The 14,346-nt window shown below is 34.6% G+C and overlaps 1 protein-coding gene across 1 annotated transcript in view; it reads right to left on the bottom strand.

Moving 5' to 3' along the window:
- The window catches only part of LOC114050023 (formin-2-like), a 473,042-nt gene that overhangs the window by 360,749 nt on the left and 97,947 nt on the right, over positions 1-14,346 (bottom strand). The window contains exon 4 of the mRNA XM_027871548.1: positions 9,618-9,673. Within this exon, the coding sequence (XP_027727349.1) occupies positions 9,618-9,673 (56 nt within the window). The remainder of the gene's footprint in view (positions 1-9,617; positions 9,674-14,346) is intronic.

Below are 14,346 nucleotides of genomic sequence, written 5' to 3'. Positions count from 1 at the left end.
GAGGGAGGAGAGGGAGAAGGAAAGAGAGACAGGAGATAATGACCTCCAGAAGGTGGAATTTGAGCAAAGTTTTTGAAGGAAGCCTCGGAGTCTCTACGAGACAAAGAAGAATATTCCATGAATGTGCATGGTACTGAGTCCAGTGAAAAGGTACTGAGTCCAAAAAGGAGTGTCATGTTGGAGGAACAGAGATCTGACTTTAAAGTTTAGAAGACAGTGAGAGGAAGAGAAATGGAGGAACCTAGTATAGGCTGATTTTTCAAGGAACTCAGCTGAGGAAAAGGAGAAACATGAAAACTAGCTAGTAATGGTAGTTGAAGGTATGTCTGTGGGTTCTTGAAAGTTCTTGTAAGTTTAGTAAAAACCACTGTAGGTCCTCTCAAACTGGAAATGCTTTGGTTATCTTATTAATTATAACCTTAGAAAAAGACTGGTAAAGTTCAGGGAAGCTTATCACTAGAAGACTCATCTCCATGTGATGATTCCCGGCTCCTATCCCCTACTTCCCCAGCCAGAGCCGCTCCTGATGTTAGCAGAGGACAGCAGTGGGAAACAGCAGAACACATCTATGTAGTATTGAACTAAATACTTAAGTACTGAACTAAGTAGAGAAGTGTCGGAGCAACTCAGTAAAGCTGTAATCAGAGAGCTAAGTGTCTGTGATCCACAAAAAAACTGCCTATAGAAAGTGAATTTTGACACAATTTTCAAAAAAATGTGAATAAATGAAAAATGTGATGATTACATATGAAGCAAGAATCTAATTAAAAACTTTAAAATAAAATTCCACTCCACTTCATGTTGATAATTATCTTGCCTGTAAGTATTTTCCCAGATCTTGGGAGATGGGGAAAGGAGGAATTACATCTAAACTATGCCACAAATAAAGAGATGTTTAATTTTGTTATCTTTCTTCTTAAAAAAATTCTAATACTTGCTCCATAAGTCTAGATATGTTTGTTAATAATAACACTGTAAGTGGACAATGCCACTATACTCATTTAACAAAAGAGAAAATAAGAAAATGAAAAGCTTGGCTCAGTGTGGAGAGCAGCAGTCCTAGAGTTGGAAGAACTGGGTGCCTCTGACATTTATTACTCGTGTGAAATTTTTTAGGTAACTTTACCTCCTTTTGTCTCTCCATCTGTAAAATGAGTTGGGCTAGATGACTTCTAAGCTCTAGACTGTCTTTCCTTAGGTCTATGTTGTTATGACCAATTTGCTTAATCTTGATAACATGGTGGTTTTGATTAGAAAATAATAACTTAATGTCTTTTAAATTTTAACCTCATAATCAACTCTACAAACTAAGAAAATATAAATGAGAGTAAAATCACCTTTGAAAGTTGGCCTTCTTTTTGTCTGCAAAACCTGAGTCATCCTTCAAATAATATTTCAATATCCAAAAGCCCTGACAGAACTGAGGACTATTTAAAAAAGTAAAGTATTATGAAATTAATCAGAAACGAAAGTTTAACCCCAATTTAATTTTCTATCAGGCTTTCTTTAAAATAGACATAACTTCATGAACCTCTCTAGAAATGTACTCAAGGGATAGCTGTTATCCTTTCTTGCCACATAAGTTCCATCTTTCATTGCTTTAGGCAACAGACTAACTGGCAGCAGTGTTGAGGGACGCTTCCCAGCTGAGGAAATGCTTTATGAATCATGTGTTTTTCTAGGCATACTGAACTCTCAGAATTATTAACTACAGCAAGATAGTAAAAGTCAAAACTCATTCAGTACATTCCAGGACATTCAGATTGAGAGAACAGGTGCTTGAAAATTCACAGCTGAAGAAAAACTTACAGGACACTTTCCAATCCTGCTTCAGGGCTAATACAAAGTCGACTAGGCATTCTCTCATTAGGCTGAAGCTTTTCCCCAGTAACCAGACTGGACCTTTTATTTCTGTCATTCATACTCAGTAAGGCTTGGACCATATAACTTTTGAGTTCCTTTCCAACCCTAAGAGTAATAATCACTATGACAGCAAATGCTTTAAAACTCCAAACCTAGAATGCAAGTTTTACAAAGGAAAGTGAGATACATAACTGCCATCTAGTGACAAAAAAGAGGAAGGCGTTATACCTCATAAAGGGGGAAAGGGAGTTTGCTTTGCTATTTTTTACTTCAAAGTTTTGTTTGCAATGAAGTTTGAGAGCAGTAAGGAGTTATAGACAAGCCCATATAAAAAGGGGCATAAGTTTCTTAACAAGAGTTATAGGATATTGACATGTTTTCTAGAAGATTTTTTGTGATTCCTTCTATCAAATGATACAGCTAATGAATAAAAATTGTAGAAAATGAATCTTCGAAAAAAATCCTAAAGATATGATTTCTGGCTCAAAAGGACAACTATTACTAAAGGATGATCTTTATTGTGAAACTATGCTCCCTGCATGCTGCTCTAAGACCAGATGCCCTCAATTTGGACTCTTCTAAGATGCTGGCTTATCTTAAAAAACAAAAACAAAAAAAACTTGCCCAGAAAATGTGCTTATATTTACATGATAAATGAAGTTTTCCTGTTTTTCAAGGAGTTCATTTATTTTCTGGGCAGGTGATTTTACTGTTGAATATGTAATCAGAAATACTTCTAACACAACCAATTCTCAACCACTAAATCATCCTGCTCTGTTTAACTTTTGATTCTGTTTTTTCTTGACAACCCTTGGTTGTTCATTAGCACCAAGAACAGGAAAGAAAAAAAATGAAATTAAAATGATTCCAGTCCATATTTACTCTTCAAGACTCATCAACATCCATTAAATCAATTCATAAGTATTTATTATCTACACCTACTACGTGCTGGCCTTTATAGATAAACAAAAGTGAAACAAGCCATGCCCTCAATATTCTCACGTGATGATGGAGCTGACAAATATAGGTAAATATAGGTAGAATCAAAAAGAATAATGGGGCAGGAAAAGAATATGGGCAGTTAGGAAGATGTTGATAGGTTTCATGTAAAAGATCTGAGTGTTGAAGGTAATGGGAATTCAAAGAGGTTGTAGTAAGAGGGAAATAATTCTAGCCATCTAAAATTTTTTCGGTATCTAAAATTTCTTTTATCAGGTCTCTTCTCTCTATTTGTAATGTTTTTTGTTTTTCATTTGGAGAGGTGAAATTTATTCTTTTCTTTCATAAACATCCATATTACACACAATTTAAATCAATCTATGATTTGATTCCCACTTTGTATAGAGGATCATAGATTTAAAACTAGGGGGAACTTTTCATGTCATCTAATTCCATTCACATATGAGAAATCTGAGACCAAAAGAGGTAAAGTAATTTACCCAAGGTCATATGGATACTCATCAGCAATCAGAATTTGAAACCAGGTCATTCTTTCCAATTCACCAGATTGCCTCCATTCTGCCATGGTAAAATTAAGAACATTTCATGTCCTGGGTTTCTCTAATTCATCTACAAAACCAAGCTGTGGCACAGTTCTTCCTGTTACTTAACGATTTAGATTGCTATATAGGCATAGGCCATCGAACATCACTAAATAGCTGTGGAAAGCCACTGTTACAAAATATTAGAGTTCACCTCTTAGGAACAATGTCATATATAATAAATAGAGAAGTTAACACTTTAGGGAATCAAGCACAAAGGGAGATCATTACTGATCATCCAATTTATGTGTTAGAAAATTGGCTGAAAGTGGGGTTTTTAAAATGGAATCAGGTAATTATGTACTCATGATATTACTGCAGAATGACTCTATTTTATGACATTATTTATGTCCATACTGGCAGCAGTCATAGCTCAGATGGTGATAGCTAAGTCCTCATTGGTCCGAAAGGTGGTGCTGGGGGTTGTCATGGGGAGGAGGAAGGAAAGGTATCCAGAGGAGGGTGAAGGGTTTTTGTTAATACTATTTACTTTAAGTGATTCATTGATGCTTGTTAAGCTTCCAACTTCTCCCTTTTGTTTCCCCCTAACCTTCTTTTCCATAGTCCTTAACTATTTATGTATATTTAGATAATAATTATAAATTAATGCCTTTATTTTAACAATATCTCTACTCAGCCTACCATTCTTTCCTCGCCTCCAATTTAAAAAAAAAAGATTGCTTTAAATCAAAATTCTGAGCTAATTTTTTTTGTTAGCAACATTTATCTTAGTGTCTCAAATGTAATGATGGTTTCCCTAAAGATTTTAAGATATGCTTATGATGCTAAATGTCTAGGAAACCAGAGAATTCAACCTGGTCAGGGCTATAGCCTTATTGTTCCTCCAGGTGGCAGTCATGTTTGTTTTTAGATGACAGGCGCTCTTTCCTTAGACTCACAAAACCATAAAATATTACACCTTGGAGGAAACATAAACATCCTCTAAGCCAACCACTTTATTTTATAAATAAAAAAAAAACTGAGACATGAAGATAATAATCCATTTTCTTATTAAGGTTACAGACCAAACTAGTAGCAGAAAAAGGACAAGATCCTGTTCCATTTTCATTATATTGTAGTAGCAGTTTTGCACATGTGCTCCAGGAACCCCCCATTCAGGGGTCCACAAGGTAAGACTATTTTCACAAAAATTCTAAGACATTTTAGTTTTTAGTATGATAAATATTGGTAAAATATGGTTTTAAAAAACCTCACATAGTGAAGCTCTTTTGGGAGTCCTCAATTTTTAAGAGTATAAGGGGGTCATGTGACCACAATTTTTAAGAACTATCATTCACCATGATTTGACAGAACACACACTATCTTTTTGCTTGTGACTCTAAACACTTGGCATATTCAACAAAGACCTATCACCTTAAATTCCAACCTGGCTATAATCCAATCTGGCTTTGTGACCAAGATTGTCTAATGACTTTGTATATAAATACTACTGCAAATAATAATGATTGATTTCTTTATTTTGGTATTTTTCTGTAGTAACCACATTTATTTTGATACATGAATCTGGCAGACATAACACATTTTTTTGTATGTGGGGAGGAAATAAAGTTCTACTATGCCAATTTAATAGATAAAGAAACTGAATACTCAAAAAAGTTAAGTGACATGTCCAGAGGCACTTAACTAGGAAGCATTAGAGCCTGGACTCAAACCAGGACCTTCTTTCTCAATATTCTTTTCATTACACCAGACTGACTTGCTTTTACAGTTTATAAAGGGCTTTCCCCAAAGCAACTGATAAAGTATGTCTTGAAAGTATTATTACTTTCATTTTTAAGTTGAAAAAACTGAGCCTCAGACAAGATATAACTTACCCATAGTCACATGGTAGGACCAAGATTCAAATTCATATCTTCTAATTCCAATCAAAAGTTCTTTCCAATATATTACACAGCCTCATCAAGAGATGCAAAATCTGACTTCTACACCACATATGCTTTAAAAATAACTTGAGATATCCGAAATTGCTTTTCAATGAGTTCCTTAATACCTTAGTTATTTTAGAAATTCTCACAGAGGTAGAAGTATAAGTGACATGTAAATATGCTGTCATGGATAATTCTATGTAGGTATCTTCTATAGCTAGCCACAGTCAATCTCTGAGCCATCTGCTGTCTGGAAGATCATAAAATTCAGGAGTTTTTGTTTTTGTTTTTTAAATCAAAAGCCTATCCCTGGTTTCACATCAAGGCAGATATTTTTAAATTTTTTACAGTGAATAAGTGGAAAAATTATTTGTTTACTACTTGGCATGATTCTTCTTGTTATAGGGAAATGACAGATGGCCAGGTAGGTGAAGCAGTTAAGAATGGCACGTAGCTATTGCAGTTCAATAAGATGTAGGGAAGAGACAAAAGTCACTGCCAATGCCATGAATCCAACAAAGTAGGATAGCTAACTTACAAGCAATTCCATCATATCCCATTTTTTACCAAAACTGAAAAATATCTAAAGCAAAACATCTTTCCTTTCCCTCCCCCAGATTGGTTCCTCCTCATGATCTCCCTGTTTCTGTTAATGGTACAAGTCTCCCACTTAACTTGCATAAATTCTTGGTACCCTCTTTGATTTCTCTTCATCACAAGTTATATTGAAATAACGCCAAGTTCCATGAATTCTACTTCTCCAGTATCTCCAATATTCACTCCATCTCTTTTCCATTTTTGTTGCTACCACTATAGACGTCTCTCCCCTTTACTTAATAATAGTCTCCAAAGTAGTCTTCCTCTCACTAACTCCTGTTCAGGATTATCTACCCCCTTTCAGTATGTCTTTTGCAGTGGTGCTATACATATCTTCCTGATTCAGAGATGTGGCTATAGGAATATAGATTTAGAGCTGAAAGGGTCATTAGAGGTGATCTACACCAATCCATTCATTTTATATAAGAGGAACTGAGGCCTAGAGGTTGACTGACTCGTCCAAGATTATCCAGGTAGTGACAGAGCCAGATTTGTACCAGATCACCTTTGTACCAAGCTGCTATATTACTCTACTGATCAAAATTCTCCAATATTTCCATATTTACTATAGAAAAAGCCTTGGACTCCTTGACACGGCATTCAAAGTCATAATTTGACACCAATTTACCCCTGCAGTCTTATCTTACACTACTTTACTTAATATATGTCTGAATTTCAGGCTTTAATCATCAGTTAAGTCTCTACTCAAATGACACTTTTTCCATGAAGCCTACTTTGATTCATCCCAATGTAAAATGATTTTTCCTTCTTCAGAACTTGAAAGATATTTCGTATCTCTAATATGTACTTGTCATACATCCAACTTCATGACCACATTTAGGTTTTGTTTGTTTTTTCTTTTTTTTTTCCCCACAAAGATACTGGAATGGTTTATCATTTCCTTGTCCAGCTCATTTTACAGATGAGGATCTAAGGCAAACAGGGTTAAGTGACTTATCCAGGGTCACACAGCTAGTGAAGTGTCTGAGGTCACATTTGAACTCAGGAAGATGAGTCTTCCTGACTTCATGCCAGGCACTCCATCACTGTGCCACCTAGCTGCCCTTGTCATACATACTTCACTATAAGATTGAGAGGTCCTTGAGGGCAGAGACTGAAGCCTTATTTAAAATATATGTGCCTCTAGCACTTAGCATAGTATTTTTTCACACGGTGATACTTAATATATCTTTGCTGAACGAATTTTGAATGAACATGCATGGGTACTCTATACACTGAATACTTTCACTGTCTTTTATAATGGAAGATAATGGAGGTGGTACATCATCAGTGAAAGATATTACTCTAGCAAGTAAGTTAATAGAAATAGAAAGTAACAGGTCACAATTTGCTATAAACTTTAAAATGTCCACAGCTTTAGTGAAATGTTTCAACAAAGACAAGGTACAAATGTGAAATGAGAGCAAAACACAGTAATATTGTGTTGGTCATGTCATTGCATAATATTTCTAAGAAAGTAAAACTGAATATTGATCCAATGAGAAGAAGAGGCCTCTCTGTGATGAAACTCCCAAATCAGGAAGTTGGAAGGCCTAGAGGATATTAAGTTCAATGCAATCTCAAAATCTCAGTTCGGAATTCTCTCTGTTCTGGAGCCAATTTTCTTTGCGAAGCAGAGAAACTCAGGAATTTATCATGTCTAGTAAGAGAAATAGCCCTCCAAAGATTTATTAGATTATTATAAACTTCATGTCCATGAAAGGGAATGTTAGAGAATCTTCACTCTTGACATGAGGGGGGAAAGGCTAAATGTTTCTTTTTTGAAATGACAAGGCAAAGGACATTCTTGAAGTTCAGCATTATAAGAAATACTCAGATTACCTCAGTTTCTAGGATCTAACCAGATCTTTGTTTTGAACACACAGAAATCTGAAGGAATTTTAGATGTTTAAAAAATAACAAAATTTAATCCCTACACTTTTCATCCTTGTCATAATTACAACAGTGATATATCATCTTCCACTAAGGTTCTATTCCAATGCTTTGTTATGGAATGGGGGCAAGCCTGTTCCAAACTGGAAAATCTTGGAACAATATTATTAATAACAATAACAACAACAATGGGGAATTGCATCATGCTTTAAAGGTTTGCAAGTGCTTTAATCTATACTAGTGGTTTCCAAAGTTTTTCTTCCACAAACCTCTTTCAACAACATAAAAATGTGCTGTGAATTCCCAGGGTAATTCAATATTGCAGGTCAGTTGTTTTTCAGTTGTGTCAATTCTTCATGACCCCTTTTGGGGTTTTCTTGGCAGAAACACTGGCTTGGTTTGCTATTTCCTTTTCCAGCTTGTTTTACAAATGAGGAACTGAGACAAGCAGGGTTGAGTGACTGGCCCAGAGTCACATAGCTAGTAAGTATCTGAGGCTGGATTTGAATTTAGGAAGATGAGCCCTTCTGACTCCAGGCCCAGCACTCTATCCACTGTGCCATCAACTGCCTATAATTTATTACTATATAATAATATACTCTTTATAGTCAATATACTCTTTATAAGTATTTACTGCTCAAGGCATCATTGAAGAAAAAAGGAATCAACTCGCCCATCTATACAATATCATTTGTTTGGAGGCATGGTGATACGGACTGTATATCTACTGCCTGAGGGGAAGTTCAGAGAGGCTCAAAACAGGACAGATAGCCATAAAGAGAAACATTTTTAGTCATTCTAAGTCATGAAAAGTCATGAAGGTAGGGAGCAGGGTAGTGATCTGTACTGATGGAAAAGAGAGCTCCTACTGATGGAACTGTTAACCTTCAAATATTTAAGAACAGATTCAAAGTAAAACCTAATAGATAGGTGTGTCCAATTAAACTTTGGTCTTCACTTTATATAAAATAAAACTTCTAACCATGGCTTTTCTTCTAATCATCACTTCAAAAGCAGCATACTTCACTTCAATCTTTTTTAAAGAATCCAGATTTCTCACATCATAGAATATTCAGAGAAATTTAAAACTTGGGACCAGTGAACATAATACAAGAGATTCAAGGGGGGGAAATACAGTAATTCCCATAGAATTATAGATAGCTGATTAAACTATGAAATCTAAAAATCAATAAATACATTGGACTGAAATGCTGGCCCATTTAATTTAGCTCACAAGTCAAGTTAGGAACTCATGGGGAATGGTTTGTGAACAAATCAAAGTAGATTCTTAATTCTTCATTGCTCCTCACAGGTGATGCAGTGGATAGGGCACTGGGCCTGGACTCAGGACTACCTGAGTTTAAATGGAACCTCAGACACCTATTAATGTGTGAGCAAGTCACTAACCACTGTCAGCTTCAGTTTCCTCAACTGTAAACTGGGGATAATAATAACACCTTCCTCAAGAGTTGTGAGGGTCAAATGAGACATCTTTTTTTCTTTCTAAATTGCATAGTATAGTAGCTAGCACAGAAGAGGCACTTAATAAATGGTTTTTTCCTTCCTTGCCTTCCCTTCTTCATATACCATGGATTGCTCATGCTTACTCATACATTGCTGTGGAGACTCACATTTCTATCAATTAGCATTGATTTAGCATGCAGGTTCTTTACCAATGATAATTTTCCTTCCATCCTTACTTCAAGTTTCAGTCTCTTATGTGTCTATGAAAACTAACCCCTCTTTAGCCAATGATTTTTGAAGAGGAAAAAACCACACAAAGGTAAATAACTGTAGTTTACTCACATTTGTTTTAAATCCTGAAAAAAAATCTTACCTGTTGAACAGCATCTGAACACTTTTTCTGTGTTTCCAAAATGGTAGCTTGAAACTCTAGATTAGAAAAGATAAAAAAGAGTAAGTATATCATGAAGAAAGAAATTATCATGACATGACATATTAATGACAAATGCATTTCATCATTTCCCTGCCTCTGCTTACTTCATTTTGTATCAGTTCATATAAGTCTTCCCATGTTTTTCTGTAATATTATGCCTAACAGCGTAGTGATATTCTATTATATTTATTTAACACAATTGATTTAGTCAGTAGGAGCTCTCTTTTCCATCAGTACAGATCACTACCCTGCTCCCTACCTTCATGACTTTTCATGACTTAGAATGACTAAAAATGTTTCTCTTTATGGCTATCTGTCCTGTTTTGAGCCTCTCTGAACTTCCCCTCAGGCAGTAGATATACAGTCCGTATCACCATGCCTCCAAACAAATGATATTGTATAGATGGCTGAGTTGATTCCTTTTTTCTTCAATGATGCCTTGAGCAGTAAATACTTATAAAGAGTATATTGACTATAAAGAGTATATTATTATATAATAATAATGACATGGGTGATAAATATAGCTTCTTTTAAATAGGTTTTATTGATGCATTTTGTTTTTATATCACCTATTTTCCTCCTGAATCCCTCCCTACTTTGAGATCCACATCCATATGACAAAGAATTTTTTTTTAAAAAACTGGAAGAAAAGAAGAAAATCAGCAAAACCAATCATTGTAGCCAAAAATAAAAAATCAAAAGTTATATGCAATATTTCAAACCAATGGACACAATCTCTGCAAAGGAGTTGGGTATGTGTGTATCTTATTATATCTTGTTTCTGAGACCAAATTCGATCATTATAATTTTGTAGCATTCAGATTCAATTGGTTTGTTATTGTTCTTGCATTTATATTGTTGTAATCATTTTCATCATTTCCCTGCCTCTGCTTACTTCATTTTGTATCAGTTCATATAAGTCTTCCCATGTTTTTCTGTAATATTATGCCTAACAGCATAGTGATATTCCATTACATTTATTTAACACAATTGATTTAGACATTCCACAATTAATAGGCATCTACTTTGTTTCTAATCCTTTGGTGACACACAAAGCACAATCATAAATATGTTAGTGTCTATGTAAACTTCCTTTTAGTAATTAACTGGGGTGTGTGCCTAGCAGTTAAATTTCTGATTCAGAGGGAATGAGCATGATAGTCACTTCATTTGCCTAATTTTAAATTGCTTTCCAGAATGATTGTACTAATTCATAGCTCCATCAATATGGCATTAGTGTACCTACATTTTCATAACCCCTTCAGTGTTAACTATTCCCATGTTTTGTCATCTTTGCCAATTTGCTAGATGTAAAGTGTAACCTCAAAGTTATTTTGGTTTGTTTTTCTCTTATTAGTTATTTGAAGTATTGTGTGTATATGTATACACATGTGTGCATGTATATACATACATAAATATATAAGCAGTTTACAGTTCTTATAATTGGAATGCATATGCACATATATATGTGTATGCATATATATATACTATGTATGTGTTTTAGTAGTTTACAATTCTTTTGAGAACCAAATGCATTAAAATTATGTCCAGGGTATTTTAATAATAGAGTTTGAGTATATGGATTTTTTTTTACAATATATGAAAAAATAATCTTTGCTTTGTAACATAGGTATCACGTTAACCAAGAGTTTAGTTATCAAAAACTAAAAAGAATCAGATACCCTTCCTTAAATGTTAGACAAGGATATGTGAATCAACCTACACCATTTGTTGCCTAACAAAAATATAAACAAACAAAAAACCATCACAGAACCAGGAAAATTCTGTTTATCTACAGTATATCTTTTTTTAATTTTATTTTTAGGCAATTTGGGGTTAAGTGACTTGCCCAGGGTCACACAGCTAGTAAATGTCAAGTGTTTGGTCTGAGGCTGTATTTGAACTCAGGGCCTCCTGATTTCATGGCTGGTGCTCTATCCACTACGCCACCTAGTTGCCCCTATCTACAGTATATCTGAAAGGATATTTCCAAAATGCCATCAAATTAAATGGTCCTGTACTATCACCAGTTAAAAGCACATGACAAAGTAAGCTGTAGGCTGATTAATTTTTCAGCCACAGCAACTCTCAAAGATTATCTAGTAAGTTGGAGGGTTTATGACCTGCCTCAGGGAGTACTCAAACAGACAGAATCAAATGTCCCTGATGTACTCACTTGGATCATAAACAACCAACCTCTTTTTCCGGGTGAAAGTTCTATAAATTTGACTAAGGGGGTCAAGGTGTTCTTAAAGCCATTTGCTTCTTCAGGACCTGTTCACTTAGGCTTCATGGGAATCACAAAATGTTAGATCATCTAATACAGCTCCCTCATTTAAAAAATAAGAAATCTGAGAATCCAAGAGATTCAAGGGTATAAGGGTATAAGATTAGTTAGTTGCCTATCAGGACTAAAACCTAGATGTCCAATTTATTCTGCATATAATCTTGTTTCTACATAGTTGCTTGCATGTTATCTCCCCTATTACACTGTAAGCTCTTTGAGAGCAGAAACTGTCTCTTATTTTTCTTTATATCCCCAGTGCTTAGTAGGCAATTGATAAATGCTTATTGATTGATCTCTTGACTCTACTACTCCAATGCATCTTTAGTTGAAATTTAGAATACACAGTAGACTAACCAGCTTCTGAATTTATTGCCAAGCATATTTTTATCATTCTAATTGAAAGCAAAGAGACACCTATGACACATTTTTTTAAAGATTTAATGGGCTGTCTCACTCACAATCTTCTTTTGGGGTCAGGGAAATGGCTTTCATCTCTGGGAACTGGTATTTGCCATAAATAGAATGCAAGCACTTTGAAGGCAAGGCAAGAACTATCTCACGTTTACACTTTTGTTCTAGTAGCTAGCACATGATTGAAATTTATCAAATGTTCACTGATTAAGTGGTTAACTATAGGAGACAAAAAAATAATATGAGAAATTTAATCAGAATATTTATAAATATTGCAATCTCTTTACTTTTCCTGGGACCTGCCAATAAATATATGCCTTTTGAAACTTAAAACTCCATTGTTCCAATGGAGAACAGCCTAAAGTGGAAAGATAAAAACTTAACATAGGAGACATCATAGTGGCCATAAGAAAAGAAACACATAATGCCATTAAGAATATTTTTTGATGATTTTCCCTGGTGAACAGACACTATTAATAAAAATTGGATTTTCTTTCATTTTATGATTGCTAAGCTCAGAGGTAGGGATTACCATTATTATTGAAACCTGATTTTTAATAAAGGCCTTTAACATCAAAGCTAAACTATTGTCAATATTTGATGGCAAATCTGGGTCCCAATAATACTTAATAGCTTTTATATACATATAGTACATTCCAGATTTATTTTGATAATGTCAGACCTGGGAGCCTTCCAGGAAAAGTAAAAGTCTGAACTTTCATGGCAAGTAAGATACTGTGTCACAATTAATGATCAACAGGCTGAATTATAACGATGTACAGGTCAATACACTGATCTTTTAACACCCACCATTAGTTTTCTAGAACTTAAATGGCTTATGTTAAAGGTTCATTATTTTCTCCCAACCAGAATTCTCTGAAGTCAGTTTTTGTCTCAAACCTTTTCATTTTAAAAACCACCTCATTAAAAAACAAACAACACTAGGTGTGATTTTGTTATGAGCAGAGGGCAAAATGAGGTTCTTCCTCAGAACAAAATGTTTTTGAGGAAGGCATAAGTATCCTGACTTTAAAGTTAAACTTTAAAGAAAGATCAGTGAGAGAGATGGAAGATGGGACTTTAAAAAGAAAGGAAATGCAAAGGAAAGGATTAAAAAAGAAAGAAGGAAATTTTTATGTGGTCACATATAAAAGGATGAGAAAGGATGAGGAAGGAGGAGAGAAAAGAGGGAAATAAAGGGGGAGACAGAACACAGGAAATGAAGAGGGAGAGGAAAGCAGGAACAGAGGAGGGGAAAAAAGAGAAGAAAGGAGTTAACAGAAGAGAAAAGGGGGATATAAACAAATCGTATTCAAAAGAAATTCAAACTAATAACAACCATATGAAAGATTGTTTTAAATCATTAGTAACAAGATGAATGCAAATTAAAATAACTTTTCTGTCACACTCAAACTGACAAAGTAAAAAAAGACAAAAAATTTAAATAGTCCATTTTGGTGGCTCTTTGGAAAGGCAGGCATATATGCCAGTGAAAAATGTGAATTGGAACAACCATTCTAGAATATAATTTGGAATTATGCAAAAAAATGACTGAAATTTCCATTCTTTGTTCCAGAGATAATTCTGCTAGGATTCTATCCCAATATGGTTAAAGATAGAGAATTCCCAAAGTGTATCAAAATATTCATAGCACTAGTTTTTATATGAATGAAGAACTAGAAACAAACTGTGTAAAAAAATGTTGGTACATGCATGTAATGGAATATTGCTGCAACACATGGAATGATGAATAGGAAGAATTCAGAAAAACATAGGAAAACAGATTGATGCAGTGAAATAAGCAGAACTGGGAAAATAATATATGCTATGACTACAACAATGTAAATGAAAAGAACAAGACTACAAATCTCAGTGCTGTCTAACTATCATGACCACTTTCAGTCCTGAAGAAGAATTAAGAGATATGTCCCCTTTCATGGCAAAAGTAGGGAGTTTTGGCAGTAGCATATT

Source organism: Vombatus ursinus, unplaced genomic scaffold (genome assembly GCF_900497805.2).
Source record: "Vombatus ursinus unplaced genomic scaffold, bare-nosed wombat genome assembly UNPS02014798.1, whole genome shotgun sequence".
Taxonomy (NCBI): Eukaryota; Metazoa; Chordata; class Mammalia; order Diprotodontia; family Vombatidae; genus Vombatus; species Vombatus ursinus.
The sequence above is the reverse complement of the archived record's forward strand: the minus strand, read 5'-3'. Positions and strand labels throughout refer to the sequence as shown.